Source organism: Neolamprologus brichardi, unplaced genomic scaffold (genome assembly GCF_056152115.1).
Source record: "Neolamprologus brichardi isolate AB-2024 unplaced genomic scaffold, ASM5615211v1 NODE_ptg000036l+_length_2141236_cov_1, whole genome shotgun sequence".
Lineage (NCBI taxonomy): Eukaryota > Metazoa > Chordata > Actinopteri > Cichliformes > Cichlidae > Neolamprologus > Neolamprologus brichardi.
In genome coordinates, this window is record NW_028270138.1 from 1,111,877 (window position 1) to 1,137,110 (window position 25,234).

The 25,234-nt window shown below is 44.0% G+C and overlaps 1 protein-coding gene across 7 annotated transcripts in view; it reads right to left on the reverse strand.

The window, feature by feature from the left end:
* Nucleotides 1-25,234, reverse strand: part of cep162 (centrosomal protein 162) — a 39,861-nt gene that overhangs the window by 2,597 nt on the left and 12,030 nt on the right. For 6 of the 7 annotated variants that reach the window (XM_087837551.1, XM_087837545.1, XM_087837547.1 and 3 more), the window contains exons 9-24: nt 22,344-22,418; nt 16,381-16,581; nt 15,915-15,996; nt 14,276-14,525; nt 13,975-14,203; nt 13,608-13,756; nt 11,949-12,077; nt 11,723-11,857; nt 7,859-7,971; nt 7,442-7,541; nt 7,226-7,352; nt 5,748-5,911; nt 3,364-3,465; nt 3,057-3,290; nt 1,054-1,251; nt 622-883 (exon numbers count right to left, since the gene is read on the reverse strand). In XM_087837551.1, the coding sequence (XP_087693677.1) occupies nt 622-883; nt 1,054-1,251; nt 3,057-3,290; nt 3,364-3,465; nt 5,748-5,911; nt 7,226-7,352; nt 7,442-7,541; nt 7,859-7,971; nt 11,723-11,857; nt 11,949-12,077; nt 13,608-13,756; nt 13,975-14,203; nt 14,276-14,525; nt 15,915-15,996; nt 16,381-16,581; nt 22,344-22,418 (2,550 nt within the window). The remainder of the gene's footprint in view (nt 1-621; nt 884-1,053; nt 1,252-3,056; nt 3,291-3,363; nt 3,466-5,747; nt 5,912-7,225; nt 7,353-7,441; nt 7,542-7,858; nt 7,972-11,722; nt 11,858-11,948; nt 12,078-13,607; nt 13,757-13,974; nt 14,204-14,275; nt 14,526-15,914; nt 15,997-16,380; nt 16,582-22,343; nt 22,419-25,234) is intronic. The other variant, XM_087837550.1, reaches the window with a different exon arrangement.

Consider the following 25,234-nt stretch of genomic DNA (forward strand, 5'->3'; position numbering starts at 1 on the left):
GCAACGTGGGGTTAGTATCTTTCCCAGGGAAACTTGGCATGTAGACTGGAGCAGTTAGGGATCGAACCGCCGACCTTCCCTTCAGCAGATGACCTGCTCTACCTTCGGAGCTACAGCCGCCCCCATATGTGCATATGTGTTTCCTCTCCTTCAGGGAACAGACGTTATAGGCATAACCGGTCATTTTTAACACTTGAGTTTTCACACAGCTCTGAGTTTGCTGTAACTCTGATCTTCTCTGTGGCTGCGTGATGAACCAACAACAGCACGACTGGTCGACAGATCACATGGAGCATATTTGTGCCTCCATCTGACGACGAGGCTCTCTGCAAGCAGACTGCAAACGTGCTACTTCTGAACCATAAATTGCCCCCTTTCACTCTCTATGTACTTATACAACACTCTGCACTGAGTTATGAGTTGTTATTAATCTTTGGCTCTCTCCCACAGCACGACTTTTGTCTCGTCTCCTTGCTCTCATCCCCGACGAGGCGAATCTCGTTGGGATTTGGAATTATATAAACAAAATCAAAGTGAATTAAACAGTGTGACCACAAAATATTTTCATTGTATCAGGTGATCTTTAGTCCCTTTTGTGTATTTTAAAAAGTGCGTTCCCACCTGTGAATACTGTGGGCTGATAGGTCTTCTCACACAGAGCAGCTGGGAACGTTTCTCCTGCTGCAGTGAGGAGGCCTGGTTGTTTGCTCTCAGTGGATCGTCTTTCTGCTCGTGTGTTGGGGGCAGACGGCGTGTTCCTCCGCTCCTTCTTCAGTTCCTGAATGGTCCGTGTCTTTTTAGCGAGCTCTTGATTCAGCCGCTCAAGCCGCACGCCAAATGCTGCCTCGGCTTGGCGCTGGTGCCGGCCGGGACTCAGCAGGGCCTGCAGAACGAAGGGCTCTCCTCAGTATTGTATGATCGAGTTTATTTTGTGTTATCAACTCCTCCATTATCCTACTTCATCCATTATTCCAACGTTTCAGAGCAAAGGCTGCCTGCTCTCGCATCTGGAGGCAGCTAAGACAAAAGACTTTTAGTGAGACTTGTACTGACCTTGTGTTTAAGCTGCTGCTGGAGAGACTCGATCTGCTCCTGCAGAGATTTCTCTGTCTGTGTGTGGCTCTGCTTCACACGGTACAGCTCTTCCTCCAGAGCCTGGACTACTGATGACTGGGACCCAGCTGCTGCTCCAACCTGCTGCTGCTGCTGCAGCTGCTGCTCCAGCTCACAGACCTGCTGCTCGTAGCGAAGCTGCAGAGCAGACACACAGTGGCATTCAACAAAAATCTGCTACAATGTTGCAGGTTCGTTTTTAAGACTCAGTTTGTGAGCATGATTAATATGTATCTGATTTGTGTCTAATTTAATTAAATAACTGTGACACGTTATATATAAAACTGTCCTTAATGAAGAGGAATTAATAATACAGGACCCAGTGCAGTACATCAGTGACTGCAAGCAAAGAAACAACAAATCAAAAGCAGCTACCGACCAAGCAACACTGTTACTGATCCCTGTGTGAAACAAACCACATGTGCTTCACACTTTCTCCTTTATGTATAAACAGTGAGTGACACACAAACCAGTTAACAGGTACAGCTGGACACTGAGCCGGTCAGCAGCTGACAGGCTCGTGGGAGTAACTAAGCAGGCCGATGCCTACAGACTCAGATCCTCCACAGCAGAGTGGCTGCAGTCATTATGAAACAATGCTCTGAAAACACTAATGAATGTGTCCATGACAAGAGTCCAAACTGAAATAAAACCTTTCTGTCCTTCAGTTTTTCTACAGAAATCAAAACGGCCAGTGCTGTAAAGCAACTCATAGTGCTGTAAAGCGACTCATAGTGCTGTAAAGCGACTCATAGTGCTGTAAAGCGACTCATAGTGCTGTAAAGCGACTCATAGTGCTGTAAAGCGACTCATAGTGCTGTAAAGCGACTCATAGTGCTGTAAAGCGACTCATAGTGCTGTAAAGCAACTCATAGTGCTGTAAAGCGACTTATAGTGCTGTAAAGCAACTCATAGTGCTGTAAAGCGACTTATAGTGCTGTAAAGCGACTCATAGTGCTGTAAAGCGACTCATAGTGCTGTAAAGCGACTCATAGTGCTGTCACACAGCTGCTGAGGGGTATTTTACTACAGTGAAACTGTGGAGTTCAATCAGAAAAATATTATGATGCACTCACTTTGCCTCATCTCTTGATCTGCTGATGGTGCTTCAGTCCCTGGCTGCTCCACAGGACTGTGTGTGGATGTTCGAGCTTGTGGTCAGGTGACTTAAAGAGCTTTAAGTGCTACGAGGCTACAAGAGGAACTAGTTCATGTGTTCATCTGATGTTTTTAATGATCATTTCAGCATTAAATGATACAAACCACAGAAAATAATGGTTCTGACAGACTTCTATAAAACACACGGAGTCTCTGCTATAACCAGACGTCTGAAACGTGAGTCTTCACTGTGATGAATCAAACTTCCACAGCAAGAACATTTCAAAGTGTTGGTTCAGCCAAATGAGCACAGATACACGTTTCCTCGCTGATCTGCTGTAAATCAGACATGTAAAGGAGAAAAATAAAGGTTTTACGTTTTAGTCTCACAGCTGTGCTGTTAAGAAGCTCATTTACTGACTGAAACTGAACTTATTATGTCACACGGCTTCCTCTTTGGGCTTCACAGCTCTCTATGAAGCTTTTGTCTGTTTGTCGCTCTGGTTTTCTACCACACCAAGCAGGAGGACGCACACAGGAAGAGACGTGGTGATCGCAAAGTGTGGATTCAGTGACTTCTCCTGATGACCAGCAAGAGATGGTGGCTGCCCTAATTCTTTGGTATTAAGATGTGAGGAACATATTTTTACAAAGGACAAAACCCCACCCTAGCAGACAGCTCTGAAAGGTGTGTATAACTTAAATGACAAAGTTTGAAGCCCAATCTTATAAAGCTGAGTGTTTGACCTCTGAACCCAAGCTGGGAGGTGGTGAACAGGTTGGTGGTGTGAGTGGGAAGTGCTGGCAGGTCGTTACATCGACGAGCCTGTGGATGTTAGCTGTACCTTGACTCGGTGAAACTGCTGCTCCATAACCTGGAGGCTGCGTTTGGCTTCCTCGTCGTGATTCTCCAGCTCGGCCTCCAGACGTTGGATCCTTCGCTCCAGCAGAGCAGTGATCCGGCTGGAAGAGGACGTTTCTCCGGCGTCCTCGTGGCTGGCAGATGTGGCTGCAGCATAAATCAAAGCAGGCAGCGAGTTTGGGTTTCTGCTCCTGAGTATTTGTTCCAGCTCCTTCACCTGGTGAAAACAAGTGATATGAAGTTGTAGAAGAAGGAGAAATGAACTGTTAGTGTATGTCCGTGTGCCAAACCTGTCGCTCCAAGTCCTTCATCCTCTTCAAGTCCACAAATTTGTCTCTCGCCTTTCTCTGCCAGCTGTTTCTTTTGCCCACTTCCTGTTTCAGTTTTTCTACCTGAAATGGAGACGGCCTGTTACTTCCTACTTTCCATCCTCATTCCTAAAGCTTTTACTGTTGTCACTGTAAAGCACCACAAAAGAAGCTCTAGAGCAATGTTTCCAGAGCAAAGACAGACACGTTCCTTAAAACACAATTTAATCCATTTTAGTTTTTTCAAATCAAAACAACAGTTTCCTTGAGGCACATTTTGCTGTAACATAAAGAACTGAATGTTAGACAGAAACCAACAATCACTCTGTGACAGCAGGAAAGAAAACGATGGTTTGTGGGAAAACCATCACAGCCTGGTCACATGGTGTGACTGGGAGAGTACAACCACCAGCCTTAAATGGGAATGATAAATTATTCAAGTCTAAAAAAAACTACAACAACAACAAAGACAAATAAAGTTCAACAAAGGAAACAGTCTCTAAGACTAAACACTGACCTCATTAATCATAAATGGTGTGATTGAACGTTTTGTTTATGTTTGTGTTTAAATGTTTAAAGTATTGAATGAAAACTACCACACAGATGCTAAAACAGACTCTTAGACTCTATTTCAGGTACAAACACTGAGTCACACGTTAGAAGGTTATGTTACAGTCATTGAATTAGCCTGCTTTATGTCCTGGTGGGCGGGGCTATGACTCACCACACCCACTATCAGATCGTTACAACCTTTTGAATAGAGATTGAAAATGTGACGTAGTCAAAGGAGCTTGCAAAGAAAAGCGTCTGGACTTCTTTAAGTTACTTGAAGACGTTTCACCTTCATCCCAGAAGCTTCTTCAGTTCTAAGGTCAAATGGTGGAGAGTCCCAGATATAAACCTAGTGGGAGTTTCCCCCCACAGAGGGACAAAAGGACCCCCTGATGATCCTCTAATCGCCTGAGCCAAGGTGTGGAACTGGGTGTGGGTCCCAATCAGCCAGAGTTTCAGGTGAGCTCATTGTGAAACCTGGCCCCACCTTATCATGCGAATTCCTGAGGTCAGATGGCCCAGGGTGTGAGTGGGCCTTAAGGCGTCTGGGAAGGGAACTCAAAACTGGATTATAGATGGCAGAGAGGCAAATACAACGAAGGCTATTACAGACAAAAACATGGCTGTGCCATGGGCTCCCCCGTGTCACCTATTGTAGCCAACCTTTACATGGAGGAAGTGGAAAGGAAGGCTCTTGGCTCTTTCAAAGGAAGAGTACCCAGCCACTGGTACAGATATGTAGACGACACCTGGGTCAAAATCAAGACACAGGAAGTGGAATCCTTCACTGCGCACATCAACGCTGTGGACAAAAACATCAAGTTCACCAGGGAAGACACAAAGGACGACTGTTTGCCTTTCCTGGACTGCGCTGTGCACATTGAAGAGAATGGCAACCTCAACATCGAAGTTTACCGGAAGCCCACACACACGGACCAGTACCTCCTGTTTGACTCCCATCACCCTCTGGAACACAAACTTGGAGTAATCAGGACCCTACACCACCGGGCAGAACATGTTCCCTCTAAGCCTGAAGGGAAAAAGAAGGAACACACACATGTAAAGGAAGCACTCAAAACGTGCGGCTATCCTAAATGGGCATTCATAAAGTCAGCAAAGAGGCACAGAAAAGAAGATCAGACACCAGCGAGGGAGGATAAGAAGGACAGACGCAACAACATTGTCATCCCCTATGTAGCCGGTGTATCAGAGAAACTCAGGAGGGTTTTCTCCAAGCATGACATCCCGATGTACTTCAGACCCAGCAACACACTCAGACAAAAACTGGTTCACCCGAAAGACAAAACGCCAAAACACAGACTTAACAATGTGGTGTTTGCTGTACAGTGCAGCGAGGAATGCCCAGACCTCTACATTGGAGAGACCAAACAGCCACTTCACAAGCGCATGGCACAACACAGAAGAGTCACCTCCACAGGACAAGACTCAGCTGTACATCTGCATCTAAAGGTCAAAGGTCACTCTTTCGAGGATGCCAACGTTCACATTTTGGACAGAGAGGACAGATGGTTTGAAAGAGGAGTGAAAGAAGCATCTATGTCCACTGTGTCCTTTTGTCCCTCTGTGGGGGGAAACTCCCACTAGGGTTATATCTGGGACTCTCCACCATTTGACCTTAGAACTGAAGAAGCTTCTGGGATGAAGGTGAAACGTCTTCAAGCAACTCAAAGAAGTCCAGACGCTTTTCTTTGCAAGTATCGTTTAAAATAAAAACTAGTTAGCACAGGCAGAGGATTCATGCAGATTGAGGGTACAAAATAAATCAGTCTGTAACCATCGTGTGAGAGCGTCACCTGTTCTCTGAGCTGGTGTATCTCAGCTGTAGCAGCCTTCAGCCTGCCAGCATCTCTGTCCAGCATCTGCTGCTTCTCAGCAAACCACTGCAGCTTTTTCTTAAGGGCTGTCACGTCCTCCTGGTGCCTGTCCTCTAATGCACGCATCTCAAAGGTCTGATTTCCTAACACGTTCAGGAGAAATCAGTTCTTACTCATATATACACAGCAGGTACAATAAGTATTGAACATGTCACCAGTTTTCTAAGTAAATATATTTCTAAAGGTGCTACTGACAAGAAAGCTTCAGCTTAATCCCCACATTACAAGAAATCAAACATAAATGTCTACAGATTAAGGTATGTGTAAGAATGAGAGACACAGACAAGTCACAGCTGAGCTTTATCAGCACTTAGAAAGCAATCCTGCCTTTTTATAGGCCAGATGGGACCATCAAGAAATCATGATGGGTAAAAACAAATACTCTAGCTCAAGACCGTCACAGTCCTATTGTTGTAAAACATCCTGATTGGTTACAGAAGAATTTCTAAAATCCTGAAGGTTCCAGTGGCCAGCGCCTGGTCATGGGCGGTTCTCCCCACAGAGGAACCGAATTATCGCAGAGCCAGGGGGCACTGGAGGAGAGGCCTGTATGCACAATACTGTTCATTACTGAAGAAAAAGCAAAATTAAACATGTTTAAATTTTGCTGAAAACAATCAAACAAGCCTTTGAACTACTGGGAGAACATAGTCGGGTCAGATGAGACCATAGTTCCACTCGTCGAATGCATAATAAACACCATCCCAACAGGTATGCACCACCAAGGTCTGGGTGGTTCAGCATGTGACACTGGAACACTTCAGGATGAAGGAAAAATGTGCCGAGACATTCCTGATAGCGAAGAAATGACTGTAGATGTAGAGGCAGGAAACTATTGACTGGCTTCAGAGAAAGAAATGAAGTGTCTCGCCCAGCCAATCACCTGACCTATATCCAGAACTAAAGGTCAGAGGTCACAGAAAGGGCCCGCGCAGCACTTTCAAGTTTTGAAGACTGTTTGTGTGGAAGTTTGGGCCAAAATCCCAGCCGAGCACACCTGGGAATACTTTCTCCACACAGGAGACGTCGTGAAGTCTCAACAAAGGCTTTTTGTGCGACAGTTAAGTAAACATCAGTAAGTATAAGTAAGTACTTTTCAGTGTTGCAGTAATCCTGACAGCATGTGATGCTTTTCTTTGTCACACAGCATTAAAGTGAGTCTCTTTGGTCAAACACAACATCTGAAGCTGCCACTTTGATTCATGGGTTTCTGCTACGGTAGCACATTTTTAAACTGGCAGAGTTTTGCACATTTCTGCATGTTTTGAAGGCAAAACGAAGCTCCAAACTTGGGCTTGTCATTATCCTATTATAGCATTGTGGAATTGGGTTTGTATATGAAGTGAAAAGGGGATGAAACATGAATATTGTAGTTTCAGGACTGTTCTGTATCTTACCCGCTGTGGAGGTGGCTCGGGCTTCAGCCAGGTCTCTCTCTTTCCTAATGAGCTGCATGTCCACCTCCAGAGCCTGCTTTTCTTGCTCAAGCTTGTGGACGTCCGCAGACATCTTGGCCTCATTTCTCTGCACAAAGATTCACATCTGTGCTACATCAAAGAGGCTAACATAGCCCTTCAAGCCTTACAGTACAGGTGGATGAGAGCGGTACTGACCTGAAGTGAGTTTATTTGCGCTAACAAGTCTGCGATGCGTGGAGTGTGATCCGTTAAGCATATACTTCCCACTGGCCTCGAAGTTTTATTCAGCTGCTTCCTGGTGAGGTTAGAGAAGGTTTACCCTGACCACAGAACAACCACTCCACATCTCTGTTTGTTAACGACCTACTTCACAAACTTAAAGTTAGCGCTGCTGTCCCTGAACACGAATGAATCTCTAGTTTGGCCTATGTGTTGAATACCTTCCACGCGCTGTTAGCTTCACTGTTAGCTTCGCTGTTAGGTGCTTAAATGCACAGAATGAAGCGATGCATGAACATGTGTATGACTCGCAGTGTTCCAAGTGGTCAGTCTTTCACAGTGCACACAAACAACAACACATGTGTGGGACGTACAGGCCTGTCAGACGCTCACCTGGTGGCAGCCAGCTCATTCAGCAGCCGCTGGTTTTCTCTAAACATGGCCTCCTCGTTAGCTTTACTCTTGGCCTGCTGAGCCTTCATCTGTAAATACAGCTTCTCATTCTCCTGGAGGAAGATTAATGTAAAAAAAACAATGAAAGAACAACTAGGTACAAATCTTGTCTTTTTAAACCGTTGCTCACACCTAATATGGGCTTTTCTATTTACTGCAGTTTGTATAAAACTGAAAATGATTAGAATTTCATAAATTGTGCCCACAGGGCGTCTTAACATAGAGCTTCTGAGGTAAAGCACTGCTGCGAGTGGAGAGGACTTCTAAGTTGTTTTAAGCAGATGGCAGAAAGACAAAGTTTAGGGGAAGATGAGTCCCTCTCAGTAAAGATACTCTCATCTGCCAAACCTATGCAAACTCTTAAAGCAGGGTCCCCAATCCCAGTCCACGAGGGCCGGTGTCCTGCAGGTTTTAGATCTCACCCTGGGTCAGCACACCTGAATCACATGATTAGTTCATTACCAGGCCTCTGGAGAACTTCAAGACATGTTGAGGAGGTCATTTATCCATTTAAGTCATCTGTGATGGATCAAGGACACATCTAAAGTAGATGTAGAGCAGCGAAAGTCCGCAGTGATCTAAAAATGATGTGCCGGCTCTAGTGACCCTTGACCTCCTGGCTAGCTATCGAGGTGGTGGGTAACAGACGTCTCCGAAAACGTCGAAGCACTTTTGCAAATATGTGATATCTTAATAAACCGAGCAGATATTTGATGTTTTCACAGCTACTTTCTCGCCTGAAAATATGTTTAAAGTTTATTTTGTGACCCAGAAAGATTAGTATGAGTAATTTTAAAACTTAGTAGCGGCCGCCATTGTTGGAAACTGGAGTTTGGCTGGGCAGCGCTATGAATTCTGGGATATGGTGGCCCACGAAGGACACACCCAGCCCATCCTTCAAATTCAGGGAAAAGGAGGACGCATTTGTCGGCTGCATTTGAAGGAGTCGATGAATTGGGACAGCCTTCGTCGTGTCGACACGTCTTGATTGAAATCGACTAGTTAAATTCGCCACAGTTGACAGCCTGTACGAGTGTGGGCCCAAGTTCTTTCGCCGGTTCAATTCCGAGCTGAGATTGGGAATCCTGCTACACTGTCCTTAGATTGTGTGTATAAAAGTTAAAATTCGTTACAGCTGACAGTCTGCCTGACAGTGGTTGATGGTTAGTAAATTAGGCTTAAAGTTGAAATTTGCGTCTAAAACCGTGTGTTTGGGTTCTGCAGAGCGAGACACTGTATGGTGTGTTGAGTGTGAGGGAGAAAGAAGTGTCTCCCAGAGTGGAGTGAAGCACACTAACAGGAGGATGGGAGGAGCTGAGTGTGAGGAGGACTCAAGGAGGAGCTAGGAGAAGCAGTCTGTGTGACTGCATGGGGAAAAGTGCCTAAAACAGAGTCAAGAGCAAAAAAAACTTATGATGATCTATGCACAAAAGCTAAAGCAGAACAGGAGGAATTGGGAATATTTAAATTAGCAACAAAGGGAAATGTGTTTAAAGAATCAGAGAAATGAGAGTGTCAAATAAGTACGGATGAAAGTGATATTAAATAAACCTCTTACTGTGTTAATACAAGACCTGTAGTGAAGACCGCTTAACTAAGACCGAGTCAAGACCAAGACAGAGTCGAGACGAGACCGAGGCAAAAAAAGTCTTTAAACTGCAGCCAGATTAGGGCTGTGCGATATGACCAAAACCTCATATCCTGATATAAAACATCTATCGTCCGATAACGATATAAATCACAAAAATGTAACATTTTCTGTAACTTCTGTGAATCTCGGGCAGCTCGACTTGCGTGAAGTGTTTCCAGCTGTGCGTCGTGTAGCTGGAGTCGAGTGTTTTAACCGATGCATGAAACGATACATTTTTAGACATAAGTTGTAACGGCGCCGTTTTCTTTGTGAGTATTTATTACACGGCGTGCTGCGGGGAAAAGCCTGTTCTAACGTTTGAGTCTAAGCTTTATTTTTAGCACCTGGCGTCTTTTTTACTTCTCATCAGTAAATAATCTGCTCTTTCACGTGATTCAGTTTATTTTGAAAAGTCTCAACAGGATCTTGAGCTTTATTGTGAAAGGTTTATATGGAACATAAACAAGCGGACACGCGATGCTGTTACCGTCGTTGTTGCTAACGACAACGCATAAAAACAGGCGCTTGTCCGTCTGTAGTGTGGTTATATTAAATATAAGAGAAAGAGAGAACTTAATAACTACAGTGACATCAAAACATGAACAAATATTGCTGTAAACAGTTTATTTTGTGACACCACAAAACAAACGATAGCATAAAATGAAACGATAGACGTCTTTATATCGTCATCCGATATATATGTTATATCGAACAGCCCTAAGCCAGATGCTGCCTCGTTTACAGGTGTCGGCATATTTATGTGTTCTTGCTTTCGCACAGCCCTCCTCACTGCTGTCTACTGTCTCAGTGAGAGGACAGACGCACGCTCCACTTGACTGTCACGTCCATCACCCTCTCTGTTTTTCACATAATGATATTATCCTATATCCTCGCATGTGATTGGCCACAATATGGAGGGATTGGAGCATAGCTGAGCCACTGTGTGAGAGCTGAGCAGCAAAAGGAAATTAAGTGAGGAGTAAGTAAGGAGCCGGCTCTCGCTCAATGGGAGTCGACTCTTCTGATTCATTACAAAGCTGTAAGCACGGCTCTTAGACCATTATCCTCTAGAGCTGCCACAAACGATTATTTTGATAGTCGACTAGTCACCAATTATTTTTGCGATTAGTCGACTAATCAGATCATCATCCATTGGACGTAAACCGTACAGCTTACTGCACCAGCAGCATCTGCTCTTATATAACTATCATTAGCTTACAGCTTTAAGTGTTTAAGGTATGTGCTAACTAACAATAAAGACAAGATGATAGTTTATTAAATTTTAATGAAATTTGCAGATTGTTTCGGTGAAGTTTAATAAACTCCTTGCTATCTAAAATATAACAGGACACCGGAGTAAATTCTGGAGCATCTCACACTTCTGATAATCAGCTGTCTGCTTGACGTTTATTCAGCTGTGTAAAAACTATAACTTTAATCTCAGCCAAACCGATTTACTCAGGAACAAATAAAATACTGAAAAAAGCCAAACAATAACATTTTTAAGTTATCTAAGTGACTTATATATCATGTTTAACCTGAGTAGCGAAAGACGGCGGTGGGTTTGAAAACGATTAGCCGGGAGTCCGGTGTTCTCACGGCTCTAGTTAGCCTAGCCCCCGGCTAGCTATCGAGCTAGTGGGTAACAGACGTCTCCGAAAACGTCGGAGCGCTTTTGAAAATATGCGGTGTCTTGATAAACTGAGCAGATATTTGAGGTTTACACAGCTACATTCTCGCCTGAAAATATGTTAAACGTTTATTTTGTGACCCAGAAAGAATAATAAGAGTAATATTAAAACTAACTAGCTGCCGCCATTGTTGGAAACTGAGCTGGGCTGCGCTATGAATTCTGGGACACAGCTTCTTCTTCTTCGGGGTTTAACGGCAGCTGGCATCCTTGTACATGCAGTGCTGCCATCTTCTGTTTCAGTCCGTTATTACACTCTTAAATCCTACTACTTATTCCTGCGTCTTTTGTGATCTTACAAAGCTTCAAACGACGCGTCGACTATTAAATCAGTCGTCGACGATTTTGATAGTCAACTAATTGTGGCAGCTCTAGTATGTAGTGTCATAAATTTGCATCCATTCAGACGAAATTACACTGAAATCATTGAGAGAAAAACGTTGTGACAAAGTCACAATAAGATGTAGAGTTCAGGGTCACTCACCTGTTGGTAACCTTTTATCAGTGCCTCCTGCTCTTTTATTTCTTTATCAATCTGCTGGAACTTCTCATCTGCAGCAACATCTGCAGCCTCCACCCACCTCTTCTTCTGACTGGCTTCTTCTGCACTTCTCAGCTGCTGAGAAAAAACACAAGTCTTACCCAAATAAGAAAGGGCCATCCTACATTTTCCATATATATGGAATGAAAGTAGTGACGTGTTTATGCACCTTGCTTTGCAGCAGGTAATTCTGCTGTCTGAGTGAGCTGAGCTCCTCTGCTCCTGCCTTCATCATCTGCAGCTCCCTCTCCTTCTGTGCCAGCTGCGTCCTCAGCTGCTCCAGCACAGAGCTGCCAGTCTGAAACAAACCAAAGTCACGCCTCTCTTTCAGCAAGAGTCAGTGTGCACAGGAGCTGCAACATGTTTTTGCTTTTCTCCTTTTGAAACACACATTTTGGCAGTATGTTTGTGTTGTGTTAGGAAAAACAACTCTGTCCTTGTAAAAGGTGAAAAACACTACGGATGAACACGTGATCATCGGTTGTGAAGTCCTTCTTTAAGCAGAGGCTGTTGCACTTCAGCTCTGCAGCTCAGTCCCTCCCTGGATGGCTCTCAGCTTGCTAAAGTGATGTGCAAACAACAAAGGCTCTAACTTTACTCACATCTTTCCATTTTAAATATTTTATGTTTTGGGACCCAGAGCTGTACCAATGACCAGCTACTACACATACTCAGGTTTTGTCTAGGATCTGTAAGCTTCAGGCTCTGCTTTGCTAACCAGCAGCAGATTTTAGGTACACAGACTTCATCCCACAAAGAGCTAACACTGTAAAACATGGCAAAAGGAGAGCTCTGAAAGGTCAGCTCAATCTGGAGAGAGTACACATCCCTTCCATCTCCAACACCCTACATGTCCTGTTACTACTGTAACTTGGCTTCAGATAAGTAATAGAAGATGAATGGATTCATGTTCTCTGTATGATGTTGTTCAAGAAAAGCAGAGGTCATGGTTACTGCTGACACGCTTAGTATTAGAAGTTGAGATGGAAGTAAGCATGAGGGTGTTTGGTAATCCAATGCCACGTTCCAGAAGTTCCCGTCAGAATATCCTCTGGAATGCTCCCTCAAATCAATTAACTAATATCCCAGAAATGAAAACTACACTGACACTGTTGTGTATTCAAGACGCACTAAATAAGCACACAGACCAGGCTCTATCCATCAATGTGCTGTAGGAGTGTTTTTCAGCACAAAACAACAGTATTACGGCAGAGGTTCCCAAAGTGGGGGGCGTAGAGCCATTGCAAGGGGAGTATGAATGACAAACGTGTGGACCTGCTGGCATAATGGACATGTTTATGACGGGGCTCCCACACTAATGCAAAGCAGAGGATGAAGCATCTCCAAATATGTTTCCAAACCAACTTCCTTCCAAGTCAAAGAAAAGATGATGGTATCTTCCCTTTGGCTTCACCTGCACAAGTGCACAGGTATTAGTTTCCCCTGCATCAGGAGCAGCGCTGGGCTGTTTAAATCACAGACACATGTACTGATAGCAATGTTGAATATTATCACACAGGAAAAAACAACTACACAAAATAGACCATGACACCTTTCTAAATGGAGGGACAGTAACTGTGTGTGTAAGTGTGAATACAGGAACCTCTGTGTTGTGGTGTTAATGATGCATTAATGAAGCCCTGTTTTTCTCTTTTCCAGCTTCATCACTGGAATGTGCTCCTTGTAAGTGAAGTCACTCGAGTTCAAACAAGATTAGCCAAACACAACAGCTGTCGTAATCTTCCTAAAGTATACAGGTTATTACCAACCACACAGAGTGAAAAGATGCTGGTGGTCAGGAAAACCTGCACAAACAGTATTTCCTTACACTGATCTGTGGAAGATGTTGCTCCAGCCTGGTTTCTCTGACTTCCTGTGCAGAATCCTGGTGTTTGGTAGCGTCTATTTGCTGCTGGAGGACAGCCACCAAGGACTGAACAGATGCCACTAGTTCATTCCTCACTGTTACTCCTGGTTCTACCAGTGAAAACACAGAAAGGGATTCAAAGAAGTGCTACAAAGTCAGGACGTTACAAGGTAAACTGACAGGATTGATGCTGGCTGATAAGAAATGAAGTTAAGCAGTTATCCAATGATCGATCAATGACTGTACAGTTTCTATCAGTGTGGAAAGCACACCATTCTTTCTTACATTATCTAAAGCCTCTGATGACTCGATGTGTGCAGTTAATAACCTGTGCAGTCCCAGCAATCTTCGTGGGTCTTTGTGGATGTCGCTCTGTGTGGACACTGTGAGGAAACAGCAGACCGGGGTTTGGCTGGTGCAGCAGAACCTCTACTTATCCCTGATGACCTTGAAGTCACCGCCGCTCTCCCACCCAGTCGCTGGCCTCTTGCAGGAGCTGGAGTGGCTCGTCTCATTGAAGAGGTACAGGAAGGAGAAGTGAGGGAGCCACGGGAGGCCTGAGGAAACGTATGATGCAAAGTGTGAATGTAATCTCTTTTCTACAGTGGTGCCTTTTATAGTTTGCTCACCGGGTGTTTCTTAGTTGTGCCAGTGTGAGATGATGTGAGAGAAGAGCTTTTGGTAGGATCCTGCATCAGCTTGTCTACTTCTGCTCTGATGCTGCCAATCAGATCCTTGTTGGGGGGGTGAGCAGCACTGATTGGGTGGCTTGTCGACTCCTCGGCCCCATGTATTGCTGCAGCTGCAGGGGGCTGTGACTCATCCACGAAGGCCCTTTCCAGCCCCCTGGACGTCTTTTCTTGGTTGGGTCCCACAAAACTGCAACCCAAGTGAAAACCACAGTAAAAAGAAACAAAATACTTTATGTAACTTTACAGTTACTACTGTAACTATTGTTTCAGACGAGTGTCAGTGATGTCACGATGGTGAGTTCTTCTAAATACAGACAGATGGTGGATAACACATTTTTCTCTCATATTCATCTACATAAATGAGTACACATTAGTGCCCAGCAGAAGACGGTGGACGGATGGACGGATGGACGGACGGGTTTCAGCATTAGTCGTCACATCTGCCCGACTTTCATTGACAGGTAACACATTTAGCTCACCTGTCACATTTGCCTTTGCTGTGGAAACTACATACTTTTATTTTCTTGGAGGGTGCAGATGGTTTCCTAATTATTACCATCCATTTCATAATCATTGACACTCTGAGTCCAGACCTTTGACCAGCTGAAAACATTTGATTCATCATGAAACATAAAGAAGAGTCAGAAATGATGAGCAGTTAGACAAGAGTGGGACAACAATCCTCTCCAACATGTCCAGCGACTGGTTTCCTACTTGTCTCAGGACTGTTGTTGAAAGGCGAGGGGCTGGTACACATGGCCCAGTGTCTTTGAGATGTGCTGCTATCATTAAATACAACAGTTTATTTTTAATTGTACATTTTATAAATATCGGATATATTTTCTTTGTTTTGCTGGGAACAAACAGGGGCTTCATAATATTTGCAAACCAATGCAAACTTTAACATTCTGCACAGCCTCACACAGAACTGATGATCACAGACGTGCTCTCCATAACGATCGATGCTTTCATTGTTTTGTTTTGGACGATTATTGTTTGTTTCACTGTTTTTGTTTGCGAGTTTATTCTTCACTTCTTGTTTTATTGCTAGCAGAGTTCCTCCAGTTGATCATCCCAGCCCACGGATGAACTGCTGTCCACAGCATACCAAGAACTCTTGTTTATAATAATAATAATAATAATGGATTGCATTTATATAGCGCTTCACAATTCCACTATTCATTCACTCTCACATTCACACACTGGTGGAGGCAGCTACAGTTGTAGCCACAGCTGCCCTGGGGCAGACTGACAGAAGCGAGGCTGCCATATCGCGCCATCGGCCCCTCTGGCCGTCACCAGTAGGCGGTAGGTGAAGTGTCTTACCAAGAACACGACGACCCAGACTGTCCGAGCCGGGGCTCGAACCGACAACCCTCCGATTACAAGACGAACTCCCAACTCTTGAGCCACGATCGCTCCTTAACATAGTTAAGACAGATTGTGACGTCAGATTTAAGCTCGTCTGTTGGCTGATGTTTAATATTTACAGTGAGTCCCTTCAAATGTTACTTGAACACTGTGTTTGTGCCACAAACACTGAGATGCTGATGAACTGGGAGGAAAACAAGCTGACCTGACAGGCTGGAGGGTGAAGCCTCTAATTTGAGCTGCCTCTGGTCGGAGCAGCCTCATCAGCTCTTCTGCAGTGGGCAACTCTAAATACACAAAGACAAAAGAATTTCTCAGCAGACTTTTATCCTTTACGATCCTGCCCATCACAAACACTTTTGCACAGGTAGGATCTTATTTATGGGGCTAACACACATGATGTGACATGATGTGACACAGAAGTGGAGCCCAGGTGTGACAAATGTGAAATGAAGACCTTTCAAGTCTTTGAAATCTGTGGAAAATAATCAAAAAACATTGATGCTTTTCCAAAACTGTCAAATGACATTAGGGTTCATCCATGTTGCACATTTTCTCATTTGTAGTGTCAGAAAGAGCCGTTGGGGTTTGCTCACTGAGCAACCACAGACCTGGGGTTTATACGCTGTATACTCAGACTGACAAAGACCTAAAGTAGAATCATTTCTGACCTGAGTCACTGGTAGAAACAGGCTGCAGAGACTGTTGGGCATGTTGAGAGGAAGGAGACAGAGGTCTGTTGATGCTCCATCTCCCTTCCAAAGATGAGGAATGATGACCACGGCCATCTGAATCCTCCACAACATGGACCTGCCTGTAGGCCTCCTGCAGAGCCTCCAACTCTGAGGCCCCACTTTGCACGTAAGACTGACCTGTAGAGAAAATGAATGAAGTTCATCCAGAAAGTTAAATGAAACTTGAACGATGTTTTAGGGAAGCTTCAGTCACGTTTAAAGAGTTTGTTTCACGTGTTTACATCCTGAACACATATGTATTGTTTACAACTTTGTCTTATAATCTGGTTTCATTATGTATATTTACATATTATTTTACCTAATGAGGCTGAAGTTATTCAAATGTCTTCTGTAAAAAAACATATAATTCATTCATTGCATAGACTGAAAATGTGAATCACAGTGTGTGAGATGTGGATTAGACACTTTATGTAATAATCTCTGTCAAAGATCAGGGACTGTGGCTTCTCCTTAGAAGCAGTAAAATCACAGACACTAAAGAGGAAACTGCATCAGGAAAGAGCAGCCCAGAGAAAGAGCTACATCTTAATACCAGAGCTGAAGACCATCTATCACCCTGACACTATATTTCTGATCATGCTGGAGCTCACAGCACACTGGAGGAGCGGATCGAGGAGGCCAATGAGAGGAAAGTACCAGGAAGTAGTGCAGGAGTGCAGGGGAAGGGGCTGGAAGACTTTCTATGAGCCCATAGAGGTGGTTGTTGGAGCTTTGCAGGACGATCACTCTGCAAAGAGGCCGGCTGGGCGTGGCTGCGGCAGCCAAGAAGAGGCCCGTCCAGGCTGTGAGCGAAGCAGCAGAGAAAGCCACAAGGTGGCTGCGGATTAAGAGGGCTGATCCGTGGGTAGCTACTGGTACGCAAGTCAGGGCCTGATCACGCCCGGCTGGGTCACCTGGGTGAGGGTCTGTGTTGTGAGACCCGAAACACCCGATGACCCCAGGACACATCACTGAACATGCGTACCAGTGCATCCAGGAGATTCTTGTATAAGAAAATAATTTGTAGAGTGAGGAGGAACTGGAGCGGAAAAAGATGTATGTTGTATGGTCGTTACCCTTCAAGCTCAGTTTGTCAGCCACAGAACTGGGAGCGTGATGGTCCTACAAGCACTACCACTCACTACCACTTTAGGGGTCCGTGCCCCGAGTGCACCAAACTCCTCGTGAACCACTACTTCACCCTCCACACAAGCTCCTCTCACAGCCCTCGGGTTGTGTTGAGCTTTTTGTGTTACGTCCTGATGTTGCTTCTACCTGGTATAACATTTATCACTATGGCGTCTTCTTCTACGCCTGGTCATCACCAGTCTGTGAGAGGGTTCAACCATAGAACTGGGACTGAACTGCACCTGTGGTGTGGTAGACCCCAGCCTCTATCGAGCTCGTGCGGCGCTGGTGGTGCATGTTGTGCAGAGGCTTGTCTTTCCATGATGTTTCCGTTCTCTGTGTTTCTGTTGCCTCAACAGAACCATGTACTCTAGCCACACTATCAGCTGTGGCCATGTTCCTGGATTCATGGATCTTAGCCGTTTCATTCTGAACAGTGGTTCTGACTTTCACTGGTTCTTAGCCTCCTTTCGCTGTGTATCGTCTCAGGGTGCTGGACTTGGGCTGAAAGTGCACAGAACATGGCCCCCTGCTAAATCCAGTATCTAATTTAAAATCCTTCTCACCACATAAAACATCTTATGTGCAGTATTTCCCCGAAGAACACTTCCTTCTCAGGCTGCAGGTTTACTTCTGTTTCCTATGAATATTTCTAGTTACAGAAACTTCACAGGCATTTCCCCCAAAACTGTAAATGCAAAAACGTTGCACAAAATAGTTTCCAACCACAGGAAAGTTATTTCAATTTTTTTCCTACAGTTTTATAAACTGTAGGAAAAAAATTGAAAATAAATATTACTGTGCACAATTTGCAACAAAGCAGCATGAAAATAAACAACTTCCAACAGTGTAATTTAAGTTCTCAGCCTCCCAGAAACTACACACAAAGGCATAAAGTCAAACATGACTTTCAAAAACACCAGCTGACCTTTGAAAGGCCCTGTAGGGGGAAAACTAGGTTTTGTGTATGTTGTAACGACACCACCTCCGGTTTTCGCAGGTAATGGCGGACTTGAAAGTTCGCACTGACAATCTGATGATGTTAACTGCAACGTAGGAAGTGCTATGAACAGCTGATCCAGGTGTGTTTCTGGATTATGTTACTGTGGTTGCGAGCACCTTTTACTTGACTTTTGCAAAGGAAACCCTGACCTGGGACAAGCTGAATGCATGCTGTGTAAGTACAACTCCGGTGGTGCACTAGCTTATTTGTGTCACGGTTTGCGGGGAAGCTGTGTGTAAATTATTAAAGGACCCTTTATGCAGGCAGCTCAGATGCAAGTGAGTTTATTCATCAAATGTTGATACAAACAGAGATGGTGAGCATGAAACTAAGCAAAACCTAAACTGGAAAAACTAACAGAAACAGAGACACAGAGAGACCCGGAGAAACAACCTGAGACGACGGAGGGAGAGACGCAGCCGAACACGAGAAAACACAGGGTTTAATACACACAGGGCAATCAGGGAATGGGAAACAGGAGGGAGACACGGCTGGGAGTGATTGGACATAACGAGACAAGGGGAAGCGAAACTAGAAACACTAACGAGAGACGCAGACCTGCAAAATAAAAGAGGAACTCACACATGCAAAGACACAGACTAAGGAACACGGACTTTACACCGAGGAAACACCGAAGAAATGACTAAACATTAGTGATGGTGAGATGAAGCCTCATGATGAACTGAAGCTTTCCACCCAATTGGTCGACTCATGGTTCGAAGCATTGTGATGATTCATTTGCTCTACTGCGCCATCAAGTGGACAATTCAAGTGAAGGCTCTGTGATTATAATGATGTGTAAACCTCTAAACTGAATAAATAAATTGTTTTCTTGGTTATTTATCCCGAATATTGTCTCAGTATGTGTGATACAAAAGAGAAAGTGGAAACTATCAGGACAGAGTTTTGGTATGATTGTGTAACTGTTAGCCTCAGACAGTCAGTCAATAGTATAATCCAGATCATAGATCAGTACATTTGCATATTTTTATAACTATAAAAAGAAAGCTGACACTTTCGAGACTTTATCTAATGTGTAAGCATCACAGCAGATGCCTTAGATTAGAATTAGCGAGCTGTCGGCTTTCAGCCCCGACCGTGTCCACGCTGTCTGGTGAGAAAGGCGACATCTCACTGATTCTGATGAGTCAGCGCTTAGTGTTTACGTCTTTGTGCAGAATTGGTGTACCTGCTCTCATTTACTGTTTTAGCTGTTTGGTGGTGGTTGAAATGTAGTAATATTTATATTAATAATCGATTCAGGATTTTAATGAATCGATATCACGTTATCCAAGCTAGAATCGATTTTAATCGATAATCAAAACCCGCTAGTACCTGTGTAATCATGCTTATGTACATCTGGATAATGACACAAACTAGTATTTGGCGCTTCACTTTTTAATAAACTAAAAGACAGAAATCAGATTATAGGATCTGTAGTGTTGTTTATTTATATTATGGTGCTTATCATTTGTGATATTTATTACTGTGTGCATACTTTATTAGGAGAGATAAAATGAAATAAAAAATCTCTTCCTTCCTGGTTCCATCGAAGAAGAAATGCTCAAGTAACTATGTAACACGTACGTAATCCAATTCCACAACACAGTGTGATGGAAATCAGCTGTGTTTTTCTGCCCATTTTATTTCGAATCTGGCGCGAACCGGTGTACCAGTCCCTGAATCAGTCACGTGGTACGGACTGCCCGCGAGGCCTCGAACGTCACTGCATACGTAATCAAAGCAAGCCTCGATACGCGCTTCACAGACACGCCCCCGAGATTACCCGACACACGATTCGACGCTTCGACACACAGGACACATCACTACTAAACATTAAGCTGAGGAAGAACAGAACCAAAATATATCACAACAATAGAAAACACAAAACGCTGGTCAAAGACCCGGGATCATGACCATCCTACCAGGATTTTAAAATAGTTACACAAATGGGAGCGTGTACGTGCTTAAAGGGTTAAAGTACTTGCTCATCTGATAGGTGGAATTTTCTCTGGATCACTGTAGAGTCTTTACCTTACAATGTAAAGCACCGTGAGCCAATTGTTGTTGTGATTTGGTGTATAAATGAAACTGAATTAGCCAGCTGGTTGCAGTGATGGTCACAGCAGGGATTGTGCATAATGCTGCATTGTTATCCTCTAGCAGACTTTCACAGGTACGTGACACGGTCTTGGTAAACAGCCGTGTAGAGTCTAAATTTTCTTTGCCATGATCTTCTCTTTCAGGTCAGCTGCTCTGGCATTCAGTGTGAGTAGCCTCTATCGTCTCCTGTGGCCAGCGTATTATTCTAGTGGGGGGATCTGATGATTGGTGCGTGCATTGATGGCTGTGATCTTATTGCTACCGTTCAAATGGCTTCTCAGCAGCTGTCTCGCCTTCTGGAAATATCTGGCTGTGGCTACCCTTTGTACAGCTTCATCATAGTTCCTGTTGGCCTGTGGGTAAGTACTTGTAGCTGTCCTGTGCATCTCCCATTCTGCCTTTTTACAGCTCAACCCATTCAGCCTGGACCATCTTCCCTTTCTTTGCAACCATTCAGCCACCCTTATCCAGTCACAAGAACATCCAGATATCCTTGCGGCAGATCCTGGTGAGATGGATCAGTAACGTCTCACTAACTCTCGGGATATAGCTCGATGTCATCCACGTACACCAAAAGGCCGATGGTATTTGCTCTTCATGACGAGCTGACTTAGGCGAGTGAAGCCTATGAACAGCAGTGGGGACAGTGCATGACTCTGGTATGTTGCACACTTTGTGGTAATTTGATTGATTGCCTTGTAGATGGTGTCCAGTGTCATTTTCCACAGTCCCACTGAATTTCTGATGAATATAATTAGGGCACTATTAGAGCACCTTGTACAGTGCCGAGCACTCAATATAATCCAGCTTCATCTGTTGGCCTGAGCTACAGCCACCCACATGATCTCAGCTTCAGCTCAGTGTGTCTGGCTTGTGCTATTGTAGCTGAGATTCCCTCATAGATGAATCTTTGGAGAAACAGGCTATTTATTCTTTCTGCCTCTTCATCCTAGTGGCCAACGTTGTGACTCTGAGTCTGGATCCGGTTTTTTATCAGTTCCCAGAGTCAGAACCAGACACGGAGAAGCTGCATTCAGCTTTATGCTCCTTATATCTGGAACAAACTCAGATCAGCTGAAGACTCACCTGTTCTCAGCTGCTTTTGAATAAAACACCAAATCCACACTTTTAAGCTTAAATTTCAAAACTTACATTTTAACTACTGATTTTATCTACTGGTCCTTTTTTAAATCAATTTTAAATCATGCTTTTTATTTGTGTTTTAATGTCTCTGTAAAGCACTTTGAATCACCTTGTTGTTGAATTGTGCTGTATAAATAAACTTGTCTTAGTTTGACAGTTTCTAGAACTCAGTTATTGAGATCTTGTCCCTCTCTTTCATCCAGGAGCTGTCTCTCAGAGTCCTTCTCTGTTAACTAACATGTTTCTAGGCTTCTCTGATTTGAAGACACTGAATTACACCACACGGTTCTACCACAGTTGGCTCTTTACATGCACACAGCTTACTACTGTTACTGTACTGCAGCCTCTTGATTTCCAGCTAACAGGGGCTCCTTGATCAGTGTCTTATTTGCATTGTACTCATTCATAGAGCCCACATACACTGCATATAAATGCTGTCACTGTGCGTGTCTAAGATATTAGGTTTCAAATAAAAACACTTTAAAATACACATATCGATATTCTTCTCTGGAGTTGGTGTTACCTCTGTTCAGAGACTCCACTGTGTTGTTCTTTCTCTCCTCTTCGCCTGCCTCATCCAGAGAATCGTGAAAAGACACTGAAACAAACATTAAGTTTGTTGACATATATTCTTCAATAACTAAATCCAAAACAAACAAACAAACAAAGAGGAAGCCTTTAAGGTTTGATGAAGACCTCAATTATATGTTTTGGAGAAAGTGTTTTTGTGTTTCAGACAGAGCTGAGAAGTAACAAAGTACTTGTACTTTGTTACTCTACAAACTTTATTCATTCTTCTTGCCTCCTCTACTTCCGTACCAGTGATTCATTAATGTTGAATCCTCTGGCAGCTGATCTATTCTGCACCTGAAAACAGGGTTTGATCTTTGGTTTCACTCTGTAACACTGGACTTATTTTTCTCTGAACGTTTGAACTTTGAGAGTTTAAACAGGAGAGAAAAGTGTGAAAGTGTTCGTGCCTGTTTGAGAAAAGTGTAGAAAGTGTGTAGTGTGTAGTGAGGGCTTTTACAGCCTTAAAACATCTATAATAAGTGTAAAAAATAAAGTTGGCTACTCTGTGGATTTCACCTCTCACGGGTCATTTTAGATCTTAACTCCCGCGATAAACGAAGGACCGCTGTACTCTGAGAAATGGAAGTTAGCAAAGATGGCTCATCTGCTGACATCTGTTAAAGTCAGCTGTGTGAATCCACAAAGGTCAGCAGCTCAGCTGATCACAGCCTGTCCACAAAGAAAATCTCCTCAAGCTCACATTAGACCACAAAACTTTAGGGTTCTCCCACATGTTGGATCTAACTGTGGCGGGGGCGTGGTTTGCTGGCCTGTTGCAGAGGAGGGGTGACACAGTGAGTGGGGAGGGAACAGGTGTACGGGACTGTTAATGAGGGTGATGTGTCTTATGTGTGTCCGCAGTGAGAAGGAGCAGATGATGCTGGGAGAGAGTCGGGGTGTCTGTGTCCGAGGCGGGTGCCAAAAACCGCAGATTATTTCTCAATAAACGACAGTCTGAGCCAGGGGTCGGTTAACTGATGACCATAGCTGGACTGGCCATCGGGCATTTGCTCAGTGGGCCGATGATTATTTTTTTGTAACAGTATAAACAATGAAAGGTGGTGAATTGGTCAGATGCGGGCAGATGTGTAAAAATAACTCAGTTGTTTGGTGGAGGCATCGCGGAGCTTCCTCAGATTCAGTAACATTAGCAAGTGGTGGAGGCAGCAGGTGGATGAGGGAAAGGGGAGGCAGGAGGAGCAGAGACCGAGGCAGCCGCCAGTCCGACTATCAGGTGAACTGAACTTCAGGTAAGAAGTTATGACCTGCAGTCTGTCTGGTCAGATATAAACCAAGTTTAGGTGGAGTTTATTTTAGCTGTGCTGACTGTTTACAGTCAGTTACAATAACTTGTACTGCGTGCTAGCTAGCATGATGGAGTTTCTATACAGCTGGGTGGTGCTATGATGTTACTGATAGTGAACTTTATTTTATTCATAAGGTTAGTTAGTAGAGTTTCCAACCGTCCCCTAAAAAGACGGAATTGTCTGGTATTCAGAGAAAATATTACTCGTTTCGTGTTGAGGTGAAAAGGAACAGTTTGTCCCGTAATTCAGCTACAATGAAAAAGACACAAAGCTGGAGTTATTCTGTGTCTTTGCTGCACAGCTGCCTCTTCTCTCATTCTCTCCCCTCTCTTTCCTGTTTCTACTTCAATCATGAAACTGATCAATGATCAGCTGATCGGCTCTCTCGTTTGTTTATCACTTTGCGCCAGAAAGAAACCAGCCTATTTCGCGCTAAACAACAGCAGCACGTTTGATCAGCTGTTGTTAGAATTTATTTAATATTAATTTCTAGTATCAGCTGATGTTTGCTGGAGCCACAGCTGTAAAGCTGCTGGTCATGATGGTTTGGATATGTGGTGAGAGGGAAACATGAAGATGAAACCAGGAGATGTCCTTACTGAATCATCAGAGCTGAACAGCTGATGGAGAAACAGGTTTACCTTTTAGGTGACATGGATGAGTTGAAGTTATGAACTGTTTCTGAGAGACAAATAACACCAGGATCCTTTTCTAAGCAGCTGACAGCTGGTAACTGTGCAGGGGCGGGTCTAGCAAAGTGTTGCCAGGGGGGCAGGTAGGGCATTAACAGGGAGAGGGGGGCACAAAGATATACTTTCTTATTCTCATTTAAAATGTCTCGCTGTTATTAAATAATTATGTGAATCTTACAACCAAAGTTTTGATCTGATGTAAAATGTATAGAAATCATAAATATACCAACAAGACTGTACATCACTGTCACAACAGTGTCTGTTTTCATTCAAAGGCTTTATGGCTTTAATACCTGGGGGGCCGGTCTTTAGTCAAAATGCCCATTTTTTGTCCCAGTCCAGCCCTGGGCACGACACGCAGTGAGTTAATCTGAGAAGATGCATCAAAAAATAAATGGCCGGGCCAGCGGTGCTCATCACAAATCAGCTCACAGACACATTAGTTGTGCTGCTTCTTAATGACGGTATGTTAGCTAAAAACCCCAACTACCAGATTCAACTTGTAACTGGCTAAAAATAACTTAGCCTACTGGTGAGAGGGACGTTGTTAGCTTTCTACATTCAGACACTTCAAAAGCTTCAGCAGCTGTCCGCTCAGCATCAGCACCACGGAGATACACGGATACATCCGTAGACTCGAGACAGAATTCACAAAGTGTTTTTGGGACTTTCAGGTGGACCAATGTTTTCTTTTCTGATCAAACCAGAAGCTTTAATGAGCAGCTGGGTTTGTCTCGCATTAACTGGCTGAGTTAATGCCAGTTAATGCAACATCGAAGCAGCTGGAATCCACAGCTGTGCGTGTTCATGGAGCTGCATGTTCACCTGCTGGACGTCACTAC